This window comes from Vulpes vulpes, chromosome 7 (genome assembly GCF_048418805.1).
Source record: "Vulpes vulpes isolate BD-2025 chromosome 7, VulVul3, whole genome shotgun sequence".
In the NCBI taxonomy this organism is placed as follows: domain Eukaryota; kingdom Metazoa; phylum Chordata; class Mammalia; order Carnivora; family Canidae; genus Vulpes; species Vulpes vulpes.
Window position 1 is genome coordinate 103,403,209 of NC_132786.1, and position 22,751 is coordinate 103,425,959.

Consider the following 22,751-nt stretch of genomic DNA (forward strand, 5'->3'; position numbering starts at 1 on the left):
CTGTGCCTATGAGATTTCCCAGGGCAATTTTCACTTCCAGCACGATTTAAAAGCCTAAGTCCTAAAATGCAACTCTCTGCTGGCCTTCATTGCCTTTTTTCCATTGAACTCCTTGGAGACACTTTATATTACAAAATGCTGCATCCCTTGTTCCTCCTCCCTCCCTCACCAGCTCTCAATGTAAAGAGTGGAGTTAACTTTGGAACCTTGGCATCATATAAAACTGACTCAGGCAAGATAACTCCTGTACCCTATTTCTCCCTTTCGTTCCCTTTCCCCTTGCCTACCCCACAGTGCAGCAGGTGAGGAGCTATGGAAAGTTCCCCCTTTCCCCAGAACATAGGCATATTTTCAAGTAGACTATTAAAAGTAGATCATAGTTATTCTCACAGAAACAATGTAGTAAAAAACGTAGGGACCACAGCTTTGATCAAGAGCTTGGCCATTTTATAGGTGTGCCAAATGTAAACATCAAAGCAAAATACAGTATATACAAACTATAAACTTCCTCTGTAATAATTTTAAATCCCATAAAATAGGGACATATTATCCATATGAATTATAAAAGAAGTCCTATCATACCATAAAATATATACATGTCCCATAAAACTTTGCAACTTTGACCTTCTAAAGCTCTCGTGTCAGATACAGGAATCCGTGCTTAGCAGAATGCTTTTATATGGATTCAAAAGCTGCTTTCTGAAATAAGGTTTTTGAATAAGAGTATTATAAAATAATAATAATAATTGATATTTATTCAAATAAATGTGACTTTGTTTATCTTTTTCTGGCTTAATAGGGCCTTTGGGAGTGATGTATTTCGCACACGATGCTTTTAAGAAGTTTACAAAGCTTCCCAGGAAAATTAAAGTGATTTATTATTTTTCTTCGATACATTTTCTCACAACAGGTATTTACTCATGTAACATTTCTGGAGCATCTGCCGTGTGCTGTACTAGGGTCAGGGAGTAAGGGAGCCTTCTAGAGTCCCAGACATGTAGGTCCTAACTCAGCAACATCATCTATTGGCCAAAGGGCCTTTTTAAGCCCACTGGGCCTGAGTTACCTCATCTGTAAAATAGGGCTAATACCATGAGCTTTGCAAACACAAAGATGACATGTATAGTGTTATAGGATCCTATGCTGTGTAGGAAGTGGGCAGTGGCTACCTTTTAGCCATTTTTCATGAGTAGTATTCCCATTTAGTTATCATAATGACCTTGTGCCTTCGCTAGCCTTATTTTATAATTTTTATTTATTTATTTATGATAGTCACACAGAGGGAGAGAGGCAGAGACACAGGCAGAGGGAGAAGCAGGCTCCATGCACCGGGAGCCCGACATGGGATTCGATCCCGGGTCTCCAGGATTGCGCCCTGGGCCAAAGGCAGGCGCTAAACCGCTGCACCACCCAGGGATCCCATAGCCTTATTTTATAAATTAGGAAACAAAGAACCTGTCCAATGCTACACAGTTAATGAGTGACAAGGGGTGGCACTTTAAGCTAAGGTCCTCTGATTTCAGATCTAATGCTTTTTTTCTTTATGTCCCGGTTGCCTCTCTATGGCTGCTCTCAAATCTGGGCTCTGGTCCTCCCAATGCCTCCGTACACCATTAAGATCCCATCTCATGGATATTTAGACAAAGCATCTTTTGAGTCTGACCTTCCAATTTCTCTGAGTCTCATTTATTTCATTGTAAAATGAGGTCGGAGGGTACTTCTGACTTCCAAATGCCTCAAATCTAATATCTAATTCTCAGTGTCTCTTCAAATCCCAGCATTGGTGGATGTCGGCCAATTGGAAAAAGATTATACTAAGCCTTTGACTAACTCAAAGGCCCATTGAAAGGGGGGTAATTCAAGGCTCATAATTTAATTTTTGTTGATAGCCATCTTTCTAAAATCCACAGGAGTGGAGAATGATGAGCACATTTTAACCTTAGTGTGGGACTTAGTTGACTTTTTATTCTCATTACATCTTAATCCAGACGTAACCCAGAAAGGTATCATATTTTGAGTCTGAACTGACCCAAGCCTGAAGCAGACACTGACTGTCAGTATACTGGATAAATCCAATTGAGATAGGCTTTTAGCATCCCTCTCTATCTCTTCCTCTCCAATCCCAAATAAGAGCAATTTCCAATTTGTAAAGATTCCCAAACATTCAGGAATTTAGTATATATGGTTTTTCTTTTTAAAGATTTTATTTATTCCTGAGAGAGGCAGAGACACAGGCAGAAGGAGAAGCAGGCTCCATGCAGGGAGCCTGATGTGGGACTTGATCTCAGGACCCCAGGATCATGGCCTGAGCCAAAGGCAGATGCTCAACTTCTGAGCCACCCAGGCATCCCTAGTATATATGGTTTTTATTGTGCAGGTATTTATATGTATTTTTGTTTCTATAAGCCCAGAGTCAGTGAGTTCCCCGACTAATTGAGAATTCCTGTGGTTAATTTGTATATCTCAAGACTTTCTTCACCCTGGCCTGATCGTTTTTGATTTATGCTTTGAATGTACTTTATAAAAGAAGTGAGTGGTATAGGGGAAGCAGATGGGGAAAGACTATATTTAATATTTGAGTATTTTTGTGACTATATCTTTTTCAGATTTAGAAAAAAATCCCTTAAATACATCACTTCTGCAGCTGCCCAAAGATGTAACTATACAGTCTACCTAGTTCCTAACTTGCCTCTGAACTCGATGGGCAGCTTGTAGAAAAGAAGACAAATGCCAGGTGAGAAATCATGCAGGTACCAGGTGAGAAATCCCATGGCATTCCCCATTCACTGACTGCCTTTGATGTGTCAGGCACTGTCCTAATCACTGGTGATATAATGCAAAACAAATGAAACAAAAATCTTTAGCCTCTTGGGGTTTACATTTTAGTGCAGAAGTGGGAGAAATATATAATAAAGAAATAAGGACATAATTTATAAGTAGTAACGGATGTTAAGGAGAAGAATGCAGGGCATGGGGGGGGGGGAGTGGGATGGTAAGTGGGCGTGCTATTCCAGACAGGGTGGTAGGGGCAGGACTCTCTACAATGGAATCATCTGGGGCTAAGAGAAATAAGAAGTTAGCCATTTGGAAAACTGGGAGGAAGGCATTCTCAGCAGAGGACACAGGCATTGCTCAGGGCTGGCAAACGCTCCGTATGTTTTAAGGGAGGCAAGAGGCCAGTGTGGCTGAAGCTAAATGAGCAGGGGTGGGAGAGGCATGCTTTCTGGGGCTAGCATCTTTGGGGGGGGAGGGGGTGCTTTGTGGGGCCATGGCCAGGACTCTGGATTTTATTCCAAGTGACGTGGGAGATCATTGGAGGGTTTAGAGCAGGTGTTCCTCCTATTTGGAAGCAATCGCTCTGGCTGTTGGGTGAAGAATTGGCTATGGAAACCAGAGACAGTTAATGAGTCTACTGCAATGATCCCAGTCATTGATGACCTTGGCTTGGGCTTGGAAACCAGCACCAGTGAGGGAGGCAGGGACAATAGGTGGCTGTGTAAGGCATGCTTCGGGGGGGAAGACCCCAGGATTCGCTGATGAATAGGATATGAATTCTAAGAAAAAGCTGTTAAGGATGATGCCACGGATGCTGGCCTGATTTTTTGGGAGAATGCTGTTGCCAACTATATTCTCTTCCCCCACGTTCAGAGTTAACCAGTTTGTTTGACAAACAATGGTTTCTTGCCAAAACCAGAAACAAAAACACTTTATGTGATGACTTGACCTAGAAGTGGAGAGCACTGGTTTAGCTGCCTTGTATTTGATCTGTTGCTAGTTTTATTTGAACAGCCTGAATTTCCCTTCTGATAACGTCTTTAAATAAGATGCCACTGTAATCAGTAGTGACTAACTCTGCCTACTAGCAGATAAAAAAGCTATTTTATCATGAGCCAGCATGCAGGGAGAGAAGTGATAGGTATGGTATTTATAAGTCGGTCCAAGAATGTATGTTCAGAGTTCTCGTGACGAGTAACAGAAAAGCAAGGAGAGCTGAGGCCAGAGAGCAAAGGAAAAAAAAGACTTCATTTGAAACTTTGATAGTTTAGTTACTTCCAATAACTCCATTTAGCTTTCCCAGCACAAATTCTCAAAGTGCGTGGCTGGGGGAGCGGGGCCCGAGGGGAATGCATGGTTAAAATGACTCCAACAGGGATCTGACAACCGAAGTTCCAGATCATCAGGAAGAGCCACGTTTAGGTAATAGCTTAACTGTGGAACCTTTAGATCCCAAACCTTTCCCAAAGGTATAAAAAGAGAAGCAGCTTTCTGAAACCACCCAGTCTCCAGTGAGGCTCAAAACCCGTTCGTTAGCAGCCTGCCAGGCAGCAGAAACCAAGTAAGGAAGAACTTGTCAGCAGGAGACTCAGTCCCTGAGGAGAAAAAGGAAGTCCTTTCTGAATTCCCCCTTTTTTTGAGCTTGTTCAGACAGCCAAGGCTGCATCACATTTCTTGGCACAAATCGAACTGCTCCCCTGAGAAAGTGGAACAGAGGCCAGGGATGGTTATGATTTACTCCTGAACGTTGTGCATTCACAAAGGCCACTCCCCAGACCACAACGGGAGCTGGGAACAAAGTCCCAGCTGAGTTTGGAGGATGAAAGGTCTAAGGGACAATGGCAGACAAAGTCCCAAAGTCTGATGGGCATTCAGAACACTTTTTCCCTTCAGCAGACTATGACCCTGGCAGCTCTGAGCCCAGTAACTATACGAGAGAACCCAAGAAAGGAGAGGAAGGGAGGCCACTGGGGTGAAACAGAGGGAGTCAGCTGCGTGGGGCACTGGGAGAGGCTGACGCTCCAGGCCTGCTTCCCTGCCTCTAACTGATCCTCGCTTCACCTGCCACACAGCGGGTATTTTGAAGATCAAATAGATCCTGTACAAGTTTGAAAAGCATAAAGCATTCTGCAAACCTAACGGTTCATTATTGTGGGGAAAATTTGAGGAGCAAATGCTTTCTCTGGTTTCTGACCACATGAATCATTTTGATCTGCATTTTGGGGTCTTTGAAAAGGTGAGAGACAATACAGAGGAACAAGCTGTGATGTAACCAAACTCTGTGAAGAAGCAATTACTTCAATTTCTTTGGCCACTGACTACTTCAAACACCCACATCCCCAGCCAAACCCCAAGACAACTACATCTCTGAGCTAAAGGCTCGGAGAAAACGAATAGATGTAGCTTTTCAAATCTAGAAAATTCCACAGAGACCCTTGTTTCCTTCCAGGTCCTTTCACTGGGATATATGAGTTCCATCAACATCCTTGTTTGAATAAAACTCCACCCAAAAATACTAATTTGGGAGTCCTACCTGTTTATTACATTAATCATTCAGTAGGTAGAGAGGTACAAGAAAGCAAAGCAAGCCCCAAACTCCGAAAGCTGAAGCATATCACCTACACATAATGCATGCTGGTAGGGTCTCCATCAAGGTAGAATGTCTCCCGGGCCAGAAGAAGAAAGAGCCATACTGGCAGGTCCCAGCATGAAACACAATAAACAGTCTGGCACTCTCTTTCATTGTGTTAAATTAGAAGCTCTTCATGCACAATGAGTCAGAGGTCAGGGTAAACAAGGGTGAGAAAGGCAGTGCAGAAGGCTGAGCTGATGTGTCTCCTGGTGCCCAGGAGGGTCCCAAACGCCTTCCACTCTGGGGGCGGTAGGCAGCTGAGCGCCTCGAATTCAATAGCCACCTGTCCTTCTCATTGTACACGTACCTGGTGATTAAATTCTGGTTTCCCAAGTAATCTGTTCATGGAGAAAGTATGCCTGGCCATGTGACCAAGGCCTTCTGGGCCCCATGGTAAGGTCTATTTTTTAGAATTTAAAATTCTCAGAAATAAATAAATAAATAAATAAATAAAGTCACAGAATAGCATTCTAGGTTGTACATCAATTTCTTAAAGGCTTAGCTAGGGTGACTCTGTCCTTGAGAGACTCATCCATTCTTGGGTGTTGTAAAAGAACCAACTCTCTGAGGCCATAAGGCTAAGTTCCAGACAGATGAAGTGGCTCCATCATGATCAGGACTGGTGGTGCACTACACAGCTGGCTTTCCGTCAGACACTCACCAGGGACAGAATGCCCCCTTCAAAGCACTTGAATTAGTAGAAAAGATCTATCTTATTTGTTATTCTTAACACTGCATAAAAAGCAGTTTTTAAAGCTGCCCCTAAAGATGAGAGCAATAACCATGTACTGAGCACTTACTGTCTTCGGTGTAAGTATTCTTTATCTCAGGGTAGTATTTCACTTGAGCCTTACTGCAACCTATGTGTTAAGCATTATCATTCCTATTTTATAGCTAAAGACATTATTGAGGCTCAGAAAGTTTACATAGCTTATACAAGGCCACACACAGAGGAAGTGGTGGGGTCAGGGTGTGAAGCGGGTCAACATTACACCCAGCACACCCGAGACTACGAATAATGGCCTGGATCCCTTTCTTGCTTATTTCCTCGGGATCCATTGCATGGAACCAAAGACTGAGTTATGTAATGCTCTTTCTGTCTTTGTGCACACGTGCTCACGAGCTCTGCTTTCTCTCTCCATGTCACCGTCACAGGTAGGCAAGCAGATCCTGAATTTGGCCCTGCCCTGTCAGGGGCTCATGGGATGGAAGCACAGCTTTACGCAAGCTCATGTTACTACTCTTTTCTTACACCATTCATCTTGTCCTGATTGTCTGCTGTAGTCTGGGCTATTTTGGGCCTTTATTTTTTCACATGAGTGCATATAATGCCATGGTAACCCAATTATATTTTCATTTATTCTCTTTCCATTTTAGCTTTAGTATTTAAATAACCCAGTTGAGTTTGAATCAAATTATCTTTTCCTTTTAACTACTGATTTAACTCTCACTTCCCCAATATCAGTATTTAATTTGTTTTAGCTTCTAACTGAAAATCTACTAAAAATGTGCTTTGGGATTATCGTATATTCATTTTCCTTTGAGTTTCAGAGAACACTGCTAGTAATTGACAGTCAAGACCAGCACCATCCTCCTAAGTCTCTCACCACCTTTCCTTTCCTATCCTCCAAATGCAAAGCCATTGATCAAGGAGGCAGCAAGATAACAGGAAGGAAAATAATATGCTAGCAGCCCACCCATTTTCCCTTAGTTTCCTAAGAACTACGAGAGAGGTGTATCAAAGCAATGGTGTTTAATATTCCCAGGCTGACATTTAGGGATATGAGGAGGGTGGATGTGTTGAGTCATTGTTTCAACTAGGGGTGAGAGGATTATTTTTTATTTTCAGTATCAGTGCATCCTATTTTAGCTAAACAATTGCTTACTGACAGATATTTGGGATGTTCCCAATATTCCACTATTACAAACTATGGTGTCATACAGCAATAATGACAGCAACCACTCATGTAACACTTCATGTACCAGACACCATTCCAAATGCGTGGTAGAGAGTATCACTTATTTTTTAAAAATTTTTATAAGATTTTATTTATTTATTTGACAAAGAGAGAGCACAAGTATGTGGAGCAGCAGGCAGAGGGAGAGGGAGAAGCAGGCTCCCTGCTGAGCAGGAAGCCTGAGGTGGAGCTCAATCCCAGGACCCGGGGATCATAACCTGGGTCATAACCAACTGAACCACCCAGACTCTCAGAGAGTATCTCACTTAATCATCACAAAGCCATCTGAGGTCTGTCCCACTGTTATTATTTCCACTTTAAAGAGAAAACTGAGGCACAGAAAGGTTAAGTAACTCTCCCTGGGTTACAAACCTAGTGAGATGTAGAGCTGAGATCTGAACCTAGGCTGGCTCCAGAGACCCTGCTCTTTCTTCCCAAATATTATTATGTGCTAATGCTTAGGTGCAAAAGTCTCATGGAACTTCAAGGAATGCAGGCTCCATAAGTACAAAGTATGTCCATCCATCAAATGAAGACAGGTATTATCTGCCCCCAGCCCCCATCCCAGTACAGTCTTCTCACATCTACAACAAGGCTGTGTATGAGTTACATGCTCAAGAAATATTTATTGAGGGTGCCTGGGTGATTCAGTCGGTTAAGCATCTGCCTTTGGCTCCAGACATGAACTCAGGGTCCTGGGACTGGGCCCCACATAGGGCTCCCGCTGAGCAGGGAGCCTGCTTTTCCCTCTCCCTCTGCCTGCTTCTCCCTTTCTGCCTGCTTGTGTTTACTCTCTCTCTGCCAAATAAATAAATAAATAAAATCTTTAAACATATATTTATTGATTGAATATGTCCATGAATGAATGATTCCTCTTAAATAAAATCAAGAATAATGCCTTTATTTGGTGCGGCATTTTGATGGGGCATTCATACTCTAGAAGGACAATGTCAATGAGTAAGGGTATACGCTTTAAACCTTTAAATCAGTTGGGCAAATGCTTCTTCATACTTTGAAGATTTGTCTCACTATGACTTGACACAAAGGGCTCTGTTGATGGATATAGTCAAAGGAGTGCTCAGCATTGCCAGTACCTTTGTGCTAAGGGGGTGGTTTGGTTTCAGTAGAAGGGAAATCATTCCTTCTCTTTATGTGTAAAAGCACTGTAATTATCTCAGTTGCTTTAAAGCCAGTGAAAGGTGGACAATAAATATTTCAAAAGCACATGTAATGGAAGGCGTAAGTAACTCCTCCAGTGCAAGTGGGCAAACAGGGTGTATACAACAAACAGAAAGGGTATATGTATCCACCTGTTCGGAAAAAAAACGGAAGCCTTTGTCCTCACGGATACACTCATAGGTTTCTCCAAGAACAGGATTAAAGGGCTTGCTCCCGGCTCGGAAGTAGCTGGATGCATACGCCGATACAGCAAAGGCTGCCACATACACCTAAGGAGAAGGAGGACAGAACTTTATTATTTCTCTGTCATCAAGAATTTTTTTTTTACAAAGACATGAACAAAATAAAACACTTATTTCTCTCTTTATGGGTTTATGGGTTATTTTGGAAATCCAACAATTTGTCTCTGGTTTAAAGACAAGCAAACCAACTTTGGTTTAGAGTTGGTTATATATAACCAAATGAATGAATAATGTTCATTTTGGCCCAGAGGCCAATGAACCAAACATTAGCAAACTGTCCATCTGTCCTGATTCCAGCTGGTAGAAGCTTTCCAAAGGATGGTATTTATCAAGTGAACCACCCTGTTTTTGAGCTGTTAGGCTAGGTTCAGGGCCTTTAACCCTGATAATATCTGAGAAGCCTGATTTTCAGAAAGGAGAAAAAAGAAGAATGTAAAAAAAATCCAAACTTCCCTCAAAATTCAGGAAAAGGAACCATTCCTAATTTGATACTGTAGAAACTACTCTGACAAAAGAAAATCTGAGATAGCAATTTCCTGAGTTTCCTGTAATGGGCCACAGGACAGCGCACAGTGCCTTTCAAAGAGTCTAGCTTTTCTGGGAGGAAAAATGAAAAATCAAAAGGAAAAGGATAGATTATAGGTAAACATGAAATAAGCATTCACTGTGAAGCTCTCGGGAATTTTTTTTTTAATCAGTTCTCCTTTCAGGACACCAAAGAGACCCATTATTTTTCTTATCTTTTTTGGGGTGGGTGGGGTACAGATAGTTGAACCTAGGTCGTGATGGCAACTTTCTCTTTCTAAGTGAGTAACAATCTCAATGTCTCCCCTTCCCAGCACATTTCATGAAGTTTCTTATCCTGTCAGGGGAATTGGGGGGGCGGGCTGAGTGCCTTTCATAATGTTCACTAGTCATATAACTTGTCTTAAGCCTTTTGCAACTAGAACCCAGTTTACCACTCACACCACAGAATGCTATAGAGCATCTAAGGGTAGCTCATAAAAACCAATTCGGTATGCTCAATTCTCTTTGTTCTGGAAATCTGGGGATCTGTTCCTCTCTTTGTTTCCCCATATGCTTGTTACCTGTTAAACAATAAGCTCACATTGTCTACATGGAATTTTGAATCAACCCTGAATCAACCTCACAATTTAAAATATAACAAAATTTGTAATAGAACCTGGTATCATTCATCATGCTGCAGGGAGAAGGGAGGGAGGGGGCCGACACGATGAAGCATCCTCCTCTTAGGCTGGCAAGAAAAGAACCTATGCAGGGGCAGGAGCTGACCTACAGGGCAGTGAACACCCCCACGGATGCGGTTCCTACACAATGCTTTCCTCTACTTGCCCTTCCAAGTGCACTGTACTGGAATGTAAAGCCTTCCCTCAAATTCCTTCTCAAGGTCAAGTACACCAATCATTCATCTGACATCCTAAGGGTCTCTAAATTGCCACAAGAATGAAACACTGAGATGAATATTTTCATCTTCAAAGTCAATTTTTTTTTTTTTAAGAAAAGAGCCGACCACAAATGTTGACTTTTAACACTCATTTTAGAAGCTATTTGCCTCTCTTTGTTTGGCAGAAATTATCTAGGAAAGAGTAGCAAAGAAGATTAAAAAAACACACACAGCTTGTTTTTTCTCTCCTACTCTTATTACCATTAGTATCAAGAAACCCTCTTTGATGGAGAAGTCCCCAGAGACCTTGGAAGGAAGGACGGTGGGATGCTTCTCTCATCCACCGCTGGATTTCCCCTTCATCTTCAAACCACTGAAGTAATGAAGTTTTAATAAGGGTCAAACCTATGGAATGCTCAGAATTTAAAAAAGAATGCTGTCTTCCATCAGTGAAGGGATGATTTAAGGTCAGGTCCATGAAGCCCAGGGATGTGCCGACACCAGTTTAGCCCACCAGTAAATGCCCAGGACAGAGACCGCATTTGTCGGGGAGACAATGAAGTGCCAGCCTCCCATTCAAGCAATGACCTGACTGTGGGGCAGGTAATATATGAGGGAATAAAAAGAGGAAGGAACACTCAGTTTCAAAGAACAAAGTTAACTAACTAGTCACCAAAAGGGCTGATTTGGCTATCATCTGACCACATGGTCCCTTATCTCCCCCCACCCCAAGACAAGGATGAGAAACACCTTGGGGCCCATTCATGGGATGACCCATCACTTGATTGGAAGTAATACTGAGTAGAGGACAGAAGGTGAATTTTTTATAAGATGAGCTGCTTTTTTTTTCTTTTTTAACTTACTCTATAGAATAAGAGTCAGGGTGGAACAATCATCTTTCTTCTATAAACCCCTTGACTAGGAATGTTATTTTCGAAAATCTCGTCGCTCGTGGGACAATTCCAAAAAGAAACAAAAACATTCTCAAGGGAAATTCACCCTGGACAAGAAAAACAACTTGAGAAATTAAAGTCTGTCCACCCGGGATCATAAAAAAAATAAACGTGCTGACAGCCCGCAAGACATGTTTTCCAGTCGGGCCTATCAGAACAATCACTTGGAAGGTTCTGGAGAAAAAGGAAGTGTAAAACCACAAAGCAGAACTACCCAGAGGCACCAACCGTCACAGAGAAGCTCCCCCAAATGGCAAATCCTGACACATGCCTGAAAACAGCCAGGCATAGGGGATCTAGGCCCTGGTGAGAAATGACCCTATCTAAAGAATAATCCAAAGGAAAATCAGAGGAGCCCAGAGCTCAGGCCCTGCACATCTTGGCTCTGCCTGGTGGCTCAGGAGCAGAGGCTGGACCCACAGCTGAGCTGGACCCACAGCTGGGCAGGGGGTTCCTCACCATCCTTTCCAAGGCACTGGGGATTCGTGCGGCCTTGTCCAGAAGCTCACTGTACTCCAGCTCCTCGCAGAGCCGCTGCAGTGTGTTCAGGGGTTCATTCAGCTCCACTGGCATCGCCACCTTAGACAGATCCTTCCCAATGTTATTCCTCAGAATGTTCCACAAACTGATGTTACTTGCGTTGGGGCACGGAGCCGGCAAGCAAGTTCTTCTTCTGGACTTGGCTTCTCCACCACTTTCAAGCACAGGCCCTAAAAGGGAAAGAAGCCTCGTTGATTTCTGGAAGACTTTTTATTTTATTGTATCATTTTTAAAAATTCAGAAATAAAACCTTACCCAGCAAGTGCTCAATTCTACTGTTAATCTCAGTTGCCGAGAATGGGACCGCAAGTCAGAAAATAAAAATTCTGTGCAGCTAACTGAAGTCAAATTGCATGCCCTAGAACTCATGGCCTCCTTTCAAAGGGAGGTCTTCAAGGTCTGAGTCAGAAGCTAGTGCCGCATAGCTTAAATAAACTGGAAGCTGGACTCGTATGCTCATAGCAGGTTACTGTTTATGTCTTTAAATGCTTTATAAATTTTTATTTAATTTTTAATCTTTTTAGTGTGGGGTTTCAACTTCTGACCTGGAGATAAACACCTGAGCTGAAATCAAGAGTCAGACCCTTAATTGACTGAGCCACTCAGGTACCCTCAACTCTTTAGATTTTTAAAAAGCACTACAGACTCTGGATAAAAACTTTTCAGCTGTTTTTAAAAATCACTTCAAGGGGCACCTGGATGGCTCAATGGTTGAGTGTCTGCCTTTGGCTCAAGTTGTGATGGTGGGGTTCCAGGATCGAGTCCTGCATCAGGCTCTCCACAGGAAGCCTGCTTCTCCCTCTATGTCTCTGCCTCTCTCTGTGTCTCTCATGAATAAATAAATAAAATCTTAAAAAAAAAAATCACTTCAAATTCTGATAAAGAAAACAATTATGTTTATTACAGAAAAATGGTAAGAGAAATTAAAGTCTTCCATTATTCCACTACCCACAAATAGGAGCTATTTATATCTTGGAGTATTTTCTCCATCCACAGAACTCATATAGCACATCTAGTTTTATGTTCTGCTCATTCCCTTAGTTATTTTTCCATGCTATTCAATATTCTTCTAAAGCATCATTTATAATGACTGAAAAAAATTCCATGCTATGGATTTGCCACAATCTACTAAATCATTCCCAAATGATAATGATAAACAAATCATAGATTTGTTTCAATGTTTTGCTATGATGCAAAAAGGAAAAGGTAGTGAATATTTATATTCTTAAAATTTGATTGTATCTCTGAGCGTTCGCTTAAGATACATAGACATGAAATTACTGTGTCAAAAACTAGAATCACTTTTAGACATTTGATTCATATGATCAGATGGCTCCTCAAAAAAGCTATATCAATTTCCTATTTATCATCAGCATATATGTGTCAATCTCCTAAGAACTTTATGGGCTTATCATCATTCATTTTCGATTTCTGGCCAATTGTTGGGTGGATGGTGTTATTTCTTTGTTTTAACTAACATTAAAAAAATTCTTAGTGTGATCTGGAATGTCTCATGAACACTTCTTTACTGAATTATCTGCTTTCCTATTTATATATTAAGATATATTTTTTGTTTTTATATTTCTTTTACAATCAAATCCCTATTTGTCATTTATCTTTAAATTTGGTACATGTGGTTAGTTGATGAATAAAACATTTATATCTTAGGTATTTACATTTGTCAGTCTTTTCCTTTGTGACACTTCCATTGGCTCAGGCTCTGATAGTCTTTTCCCATCCCAACTGAGCCTATGCAAATGAAATCTCACCAACATATGAGGAAAAGGGCATTTTATTTGTATATATTTATCTATTAAAAGTAAATATTTAACATTTACTCATTGTAAAGCCAATTGCTCTGAATAAAGAGGCTTCTTTGATAAACAGAAAAGTATGAAAATGGGCTCACACTTTGCAGTGTCACATTAACCTAAGCATCCAATTTGTTGTTGAATTTATTTTAATTGCTTGACACAAGCAAAAATCTGATTTGCCCAAGTAAATAGCTGCAAATGAAAGTAGTTTTTAAAAACAGTTTTCCATGTAATCTCAAAATATTTTCTCTGATTGCACAAATCTAGATTTTGAAACACTATATGATGATTACTATCAATGAATGACCAGTATCTATCTAGTTTTTACTCTGGAGCAGCAGGTCTTCAAGCATTTTACATATATTACCTCAGGTATTTTTACATATACTTTACATATATTACCTCTTAAGTAACTTGTCCTAGAACACATTACCAGCGAATGGCAGAGCTGAGGTTAACAAAGGCAACCTGGTCATGAACTTACTTTCTTAAGTCCTGAACCTCCCACAGCACCCATCACAGTGACAGATCCTAATATTTGCCTCCTGATTTGGGGAGGAAGAAATCAACAGGAAGCATTCTAAGTATCCAGCATTTACTATGGGCCCAGAGAAATTCTCATATCATAAATCATCAAGAACTTGATTCAATCCCTATTTCCTTTCATAGGCAAAACTGTGTCATATAATGCAAAGGTTATTATTTTTACCTCTAGCCTTCTCAGTAGTGTCCTGATGTTTAGAAGTCTAATCTTCAACAGAGACAGTTAAACTGGAGGACACCTATTTTTACCTCTAAATACTGCTGAAGAAGAAAGATGAGTTTGGTCTAGTGTTTGTTCAAGCCAAGGCAATGTGTTAGTCAGTACTTCAGCAAAATGAATGTGGAGTAAGATAGAGAGAACCAGCCTTAGCTTCTCTGCTTTTCATGGCTGATGCCAACTCAACATAGCTGTGGTCTTAGGTTCTGGGGCAAGTCTTGTTTCCACCTCTGACCTCTGAACCCTCTATCCCTGCACTCCCCTTAACCCCTTCCTTTAGGCCTCAAAGAGAATGAGGACTGCAGCATTTGTCTGTCTTCCTCATCCATGGTGGGAGTGCCATTTCAGTGGGTGTGCTGTCTGTCAAGGGGATGTGATGTTTCTTCATTTCTCTTTCAGTTCACTTCCTTGTTTTTCTAGAAAAACAAGTAGCTCCTATAGTGTTTGATTTCTCCTTTGAACCACTGGTTCTGACTTTCCACCAAAGGGTTCATCTCTTCAGAAACATTTCAAGCAAGATAGAATGTAATGAGCATCAGACTTCTAGCAGGTCTGACGATGAAAGGATGTTTTTTCCAAAGAAGTAAAATTACCTGCCTTTTCTGTGGTCCCCGGAGAGTAGGCCCTTTGGCATTCAGATAACGTCTCATCATTATCATATTTCACATATACTTACTAACCTGGGAAGCACTAAAATAGAAAAAGCAATGACATGGTCCCTATTCTCTGGGTAGATATGAAAATAGGTGGTGCTCTGGTATCCAATACATGGCACAGACAAACCCCAAGATGTACTGAGTACAAAGACTGGGAATATTTGATGTTACAGGATCCATGCCAAGAACTGTCCAGTGGGCCAATTCTTCTTAAGGGCAGGCACCTTCTTTTTTTTTTTTTTTAAGATTTTTATTTATTTATTCATGAGAGACAGAGAGAGAGAGAGAGGCAGAGACACAGGTAGAGGGAGAGAAGCAGGCTCCATGCAGGGAGCCTGACGTGGGACTCGATCCCGGGTCTCCAGGATCATGCCCCGGGCCAAAGGCAGTGCCAAACCATTGGACCACTGGGGCTGCCCGGCAGGCACCTCCTAAAGAGACTTTAGTCTGCCTATTGAACTCCTAAATCAGAGGTGTCTGGGGAGACACTCCAGGTACCCCACGGCTCAAACTAACATTTCTTGGGCATTTTGCTCTTGGGGATCAATCAGTAATAAAGGAACATCTTAGGATAGCTTGACAGCCCCATCCTCCCTTCTAGGAGGTAGCAGTTTGTTACTTCTGAGGGGTGGGGGGAAGGTACTTTTAAATGTGTTATCTTGAAGAATCTGAGGCTAAATTACCACTTAGACCAGACCTTTTTACTACATGATTTCCACTGAATTCCTAAATCATGAAAACCACTAGGTATCTAAAGGCAAAAAGCTGTATTATAATATGTTTGCAGAGAGAATTCTTGACCATATCAGAAGTACATGTTGTACTAATTTTTGATATTTATGTGATAATTGGTATACATTCACTTTATAAAATAGAAGTTTTCATGAGCAGACAAGTATATTTGAATGAATACATTTTTAGCACACGTGAGTGCTATCTCCCTACCTCGATTATATAAACATCAAGGGTAGGGAGCATGTCTTAATTTTCTTTTACAGCATGTGTTACAGTTCAATGCCTATAGCAGGCACTATATCTGCTTGCTAGGATTCTGTGAAGAGGCAAGGTTTCAGATATCAAATAATTTATATCTTACCCAAGGTCTGTCTCTCATTATCTAAATCATTACTGAGATTATCTAAGGAAAGATTATCACTTATGTCACTGACATAGGAGTCATCTTCAGAAATCTGTGGGAAAAGAAAAATACATTAGTGTTAAAATAAACCAGATTTTCATCGAACCTTTATTCCAAATCAAACATCTTGAATCCCACCATTAAAAACCTACAGAAATAATTTTGGGTTGTTTTCATAGAGGCCTATACACCAGTCTGCATTGGAGGTGTTCATAATAAACACCTGTTATTAACATTTTTATACTTTCTTGGCCAATTATCCCAAAGAAAACATAAGTAAACTCAGGGCTGCAGTTATTACAGAAATTCTTATTCAGACTGTGTTTTCAGAATTTGTTACTGTTTACATAGAATGAGTTATAATTTGTCTTTTAACCACTTGTGAAAGAAAAGAATCTTCTATGGAAATTAAATAAGATTAGTACTTCTATACTTAAGAGAGAAAATTATCGATCTGCATTTTCACAAAGTAATGCCAACTATGGTGTTTGCTTATTCAGGAAACTGATTTTAATGCATCAATATAAAACAGTATTATTTTATACTAATTATTATAACACCCATATTGCAATTATTATAATAATATAATAATTGCATGTTATAAATTGGTATTGGTCAAATTCAATGATTAAAAAAACCCAAGATGCTAATTTCTGGCTCTGTGATAGAAATACTACATCACCAAATTAGCTAGTAGTTAAAATTATGACAAATAATTGAAAAGATGTAAAATAAATCAAGTAACAGAAATGAGGAAGTACCCAACACCTTCTACTTTTCCAACCTTTTCCCTAAGGTCTCGTATCTTTTGTGTTTTGGGGGGTAGGGGTGAGAAGAAGATCCTCAGAATGGAATGGCAGAAAGAGGCCATTGAGTTTAGCATTTCTGAAGATGGGTATTTACTGGTAAAGCCACAAAAGAGATTTTGAGGCATCGAACTGAAAACAGTGCTCAAACCTCATTTTCTGACGAGCTTGGAGATAATAGAACTTCCTGTGCATCAAAAAACTCTGAAAGGGAATCAGTGATGGAGAGTCTGCTCTCATTGGAAAGCTGATGGACCAGAGCTCGGTTGTCATCTCTCAAGTTTTCCTATTTGAAACACAAACACAAAGTTGCATATAATTAGAAACAGTCTCCAGAGAAGTAAAATAAACAACTGATTTCACTGCACAATACATAAGGTCACAGGTGCATTCAAACAAGCAGCTCAAAGCAGAGGTCAGCTCCCAAGTGGAGAAGCAGCAAGCCTCGCACAAAACAAAATGAAAAACAAAGGTCTCCTCCAAATGGGTGCCTCACTGTCGCGGCTCAGGCTCATGCGACACATCTCAAAGCAAAAAGAGACTCTCCAGGCCAGTCTTCGTTCCATTGAAGAGGGGGAAATTCCCACACTCTCTGAATCATATCCTCTTATTCTCTACCACTGCAGGATGTTTCTTTTCATCCTAAAATTTCTTCTGAATCAGGGAATGTCCTGGTGTGGCTGATTCAGAGCAACCCTGCTTTCTTCTGCCCCCACGCTCTCCCAGAGGCCTACATACTGCTCTGGAGGCATCCCTTGACAAATCCATAGCGTGTTTTGGACTAGAAGTGCCCCTGGTGGCAGATCATTCATTATTCATGGATGACTGAAAGGAATTCTCTTTGCCCGGCTCTCTTCAACCACAATGACTCTAAGAGCGAAGGAAACTCTCAATCCCCTTTAGAAACCTCCCTTTATAAACAACACAATGGCATATCATGATTTTCTCATCTTGCACAGCCCTCCCTTCCCTACTTCACTGGGTCTAAACTCCCACCCTAGGAAGGACCTGAATACTTTGTGTGGGCATGTGCTTTGTGCAAATTCAGTACAACTCAACAAATTGAACAACCGCTCTGTGCTGGCCTTGGGGGTGATACCAGGATGAATGAGACAAGGTTTCTGGCCTGAATGAGTGGCACAGAGAACGCACCCAACACAGGAGACTGAGGCTGTGGAAGGGAAAGTATACAGAAGGGAAGAGGAAGGTGAGATTGATTCTATTTAGGGCTTTGGTTTAGGGAGGGCTTCAGAGAAGAGGTGACGCCTGACTGGACCTTTGGAATGGGAACAGATTCAGGACAAGATGACTCAATCCCTTCAAATCAGAGGAGTAGATTCATGCTCTGAACTTCCCTACAGCTCACATTTCTCAGGGCTGATAAAGGAACTGCTTCCGCATCATTGTTGTGTCTGAAAAATGAGTCCCAGAATAATTTGAGGAACAAGAGTTAAGGCAGATTATGTCTTTTGCAGAGTTTTTTTACGAGTTCAGTATATACTCTTTGGTCTCCTAAACAAATTATATTCAAGAAGGGAATGTGATAACAGGAGGGCCACAGCAGATTTTCAAAGTGGCCCCTTTGGGAAATGTTTCCTTCGGGAACTTCCTCTTTGATTCTTCCTAAATAAGATAACTGGTCTCTCAAACCCATACAGCATTGTGAAAAGCATGCATCTTCTCTGCCCTGATCAAGAGACCACTTTAGGATCTACAAACAATTACCATAGCTGTCACCTTTAAGGAAAAGGCCTGTCTCCTCACAGGAGGAGTCACCCTAGTGAGTAACTGAGCCCCTTCAACACCCACTGAAACAGAATCTTCCCGTGTCTTTGGTGTGCTACTGCCGCACAACACTCTCATGATTTACTTACTTGCTTTATTCACAAATTCATCATTAGTCACTCCTGCTCTCTTTCTCCTTCTAGACTGGTGGATCAGAAGGATTGGCTGATCAACAATAAAAATTATACACCTAGCCCTAGCCCCTTCTGTTCCACTGCTCCAGAAACTTCCTATTAATACCCACTGAAAACTCAATGGACTGCAGCACCCCGAGCCCCAGCGTACTACCTTACTCACACACACAGGACCACACTTCTTAAATATCAACCTGGTCAGTTCAGTACAATGATTTCCCCACAAGTTTAGAAGGCCTGAATGGTTGTTTTATCTATTTCTTACATTGAAAAAAGATAAACAGAAAAGGGAAGGAGAGGAGCACTCATAATCCTATCACACTAAAACCACTATATGCATTTTGATACATTTCTCTGCCATCCTTTTTTTTAAAGATTTTATTTATTTACTTATGAGAGACACACAGAGAGAGAGAGGCAGAGACACAGGCAGAGAGAGAAGCAGGCTCCATACAGGGAGCCCAATGTGGGACTTGATCCCAGGACCCCAAGATCATGGCCTGGGCCAAAGGCAGGCACTTAACCGCTGAGCCACCCAGGGGTCCCTCTCTCCTTTTTTGTACATAAAGCCTTGCTTTGTTTTAAAATAACTGTACATGTGTATATATTTATAAACTTCTCCCGAACATTATACCATAATCATTTTTTTCAAAATTAACATTTATCTTGAGGGTAAAAGTAGTATGTGTTTAAACTAGAAAATACAGAAAAATGTAAATAAAATACATATCATTTAAAGCCTCATCACTCAGATGTGACCCCTATTAACCTGTTGGTGTATTTTTTAATATTAAAATATTTGGGTGGGTGTGTATATGGTATGTATGCGTATGTATATATACTATATATAGACTTTTAAGTTTAAAATACAGGGATCACACTGTACAGTCTTTGCATAGTCCCCTATATTCATTTAACATTATATTGTGAATTTTTCCCTAGGCTATTAGTTTTTTGAGACATTAACTTCAGTTGATAAATAATATTATATACGTGCCTTACAGAGTAACCCTTTTATGTACTGGAAATAAAAAATGCTTCCAAATTTGTAAAGATGGTAAGCATGTTTGCAGATGTCTTTTATAAATAATAAGCTATTATCCTTATTTTTTAGAATCACTATCTCTGTTTAGAATAACATCTCTATGGCTAGTTCCTTTTAAAAGAAAAAAAAAAAAATGTTAGACCTAATTTTTAATAAAGAAATGCAAGTTAAAGCAATTAGGTTAACATAAATTTTTCTGAATTACAGTATTTATGCCCTTAAACATAGAGAAAACAGAGATTCTCAAGTTTGTTAATGTAATTAGGTTTTGCATATATATATAATTTTATATATATATGTAAAACCTAATATATATTATATGTTATATAATATATAAAATTATATATTATAATATATGAAATTTATAAAATATATATAAAATATATAAAATGTTAACACTAGGGGAGACTAGGCCAGATGCATGGGACCTCTCTCTGCATTTCTTTGAACCTTCTGTGAATTTATTAGTACAAAGTCCAAAACAATCTGTATTTGGGTTTTTTTTGGTGAACTGTGTCTTTTTTTTTCATTCATTTGTTGAGGTCTTCAGTTGCTTGTTATTACTTATTAATTACTTAAATATCAAAGACATGCTCACCTATCTGGCATTACCTATCATTTTTCCTGACAATATTTTTCCAAGTTTATGATTTGTCTCCTTATTTTTTCACACACACCAATTTTTCCCTAAAAAAAACCAATCAGATCTAGTCAACATTTCTTTTGCATTTTTTCTATTGCTTCCAAATTTAGGAAGTCCTCCCTACTCCAGCCATTTGATAAATATTTAAACTGATCTATTTCAGCTTGAGTTTTTATATTTAACTCTAATTCACTAGCGATTCATTTTAGTGTGCAATGGGAAGATTTAAATTGCTTTCCAAATTGCTTTTGAGCTGTGCTAACTGAATTTATTGAATAATCCATCTCTTCTCCATTGATTTTTTTTTTTTAGTCTCTTCTATCATATATTTATTTCTTTTATATGAAATAGTGTTTATGTCTGAGATAGTTATTTGGTCCATTCTCACACCATCCCCAGAATATTCTCACTATTGGAGCTTCACTCTGTCTTATTTTCTGGCCTGGCACATTCCTCAATATATAGCAGGAGTGTGAGACTATTGAGAAAACACTTCGGACTCATCAGATGGGGATTGAGGTTCCAGCTAGGTCTCTTACTAGCTGTGTGCCCTGGGGGTAGCTTTTTTAACCTCTTTGATTTCCTTGTCTCGAAAATGAGACTACCATCACCTACCTCAAAGGACTGTGGTTAGAATTTTATGAGTTAATGCATTCAACTGCATATGGAATATAGCAACCAGATAGGCAATTAAAAGAAGTTCCCTTCTTTCAGATGTTTCTTTAAAGTCCTTGCCTACTTAGTTTCTTAAATGGACTATAGATTTGGTAGAATGTTATCCCCCAAAGTCACTTAGCCTTTCATATGAAACCTAAAATAATATAAAAACTAACGTGTTGATCATATTAAATTTTCACATTCAGAAACACAGAACAGGAGAACTTAATAGAATAATGTGGGAGTAATTTCTGACAGGAGAGGGGGAGATTCTTGAATCCGGGAGCCAGGTTCAATGTCACAGATGGGTAATTTGCACAACTCAGAGGTCAGAGGTAAGGGAAGAAAACAGAAACACAGAAGACAGCAATCCCACTGTGGAGACTGTCATTCCCTGATGGAATGCTTGGGGTATCTGAGCCACCAAAGAAAAATAAACGGGAATGGAATTTTTAGGCTCTGGGGCGGCCACTTCCACTCCCTCTCTGGTTTCCTGAAGACAAGAATGGCTTTTCCCTTTCTGGGAAAGTGAGCCTGAGTCACTCAGTAAAAGCAGGATAAGACATGGAGATCAGAAAATCACTGCAAGAGGAAACAGCAAGGAGAACACTCCATCGACAAGATTCCAGAAGGCTGTTTTGGAAAGTGTGAATTTGGGCGATGTTACCACTCCTCCTCAAGGACATTTAAGCCTTCACGTACCTTCCTTGTGAGATCAGTTTAAAAACCTACATTTTAAAAGACCTGTGATTCTGGTTTCCTTTCCCAAATGCAAATAGCCCCAAGTACATAGAATCATAAATGAGGGATCACCTTGCTTACACGGGTGAATATAATGAGGTGGTGATGCTATTGAGAAGGCAAGCACTGCCTGGAAACAGACACGAACCCCACCCCCCTGCCACCAGCGCCATGGCATGTGGCAGCCCACAGCACTTGGGGATGTTGGGTCACACTGATTGCTTTAAAGATGATTCAAGGGATCCCTGGGTGGCTCAGCGGTTTGGCACCTGCCTTTGGCCCAGGGCATGATCCTGGAGACCCGGGATCGAGTCCCGCATCGGGCTCCCTGCATGGAGCCTGCTTCTCCCTCTGCCTGTGTCTCTGCCTCTCTCTCTCCTCTCTGTCTCTTTCTCTCTCTCTGTGTGTGTGTGTGTGTGTCTGTCATAAATAAATAAATAAATAAAAAATTTTTTTAAAAGATGATTCGGTTTAGAGTTGAGCTAAAGTGATTGAAAAGATCTTTTGGTGGGGAGTGAGCATGGCGAGGAATGTCATGGTCAACCACTGACACGTCTCGGAAGTAACAGTGGCCTGGGAGTCTCTGCAGAGATAGGGTAGGTTCCTCGACAGAGAAGAGGGTCCCTTGGCCTGTGTCCCAGCCTGTGGTCCACGGGCTGTGGGTGCCCAGGCCTTGCTGACCACCGTGCTGATTTCAGCCACTACCCTTCTCAGTGCCTGAACACGTGGCTTCCCGCAGAGTGAAGTAGTGTGTAGGGGGTTGGTTTTCTTTGAGGACAGGAAAAGGAGGAAGAAGGATTAAGCTTCAACCTTAGAAACACCTTTTAAAAATTTACACACACACGCACACACACACGCACACACACGCACCTTGTACATCACCTTCCT

At 40.6% G+C, this 22,751-nt stretch overlaps 1 protein-coding gene across 6 annotated transcripts in view; it reads right to left on the reverse strand.

The window, feature by feature from the left end:
* The window catches only part of OSBPL3 (oxysterol binding protein like 3), a 179,531-nt gene that overhangs the window by 22,915 nt on the left and 133,865 nt on the right, over positions 1-22,751 (reverse strand). For all 6 annotated transcript variants that reach the window (XM_072764574.1, XM_072764572.1, XM_072764570.1 and 3 more), the window contains 4 exons: positions 17,010-17,144; positions 16,011-16,104; positions 11,604-11,854; positions 8,676-8,813 (listed from right to left, as the gene is read on the reverse strand). In XM_072764574.1, coding sequence (XP_072620675.1) covers positions 8,676-8,813; positions 11,604-11,854; positions 16,011-16,104; positions 17,010-17,144 — 618 coding nt within the window. The remainder of the gene's footprint in view (positions 1-8,675; positions 8,814-11,603; positions 11,855-16,010; positions 16,105-17,009; positions 17,145-22,751) is intronic.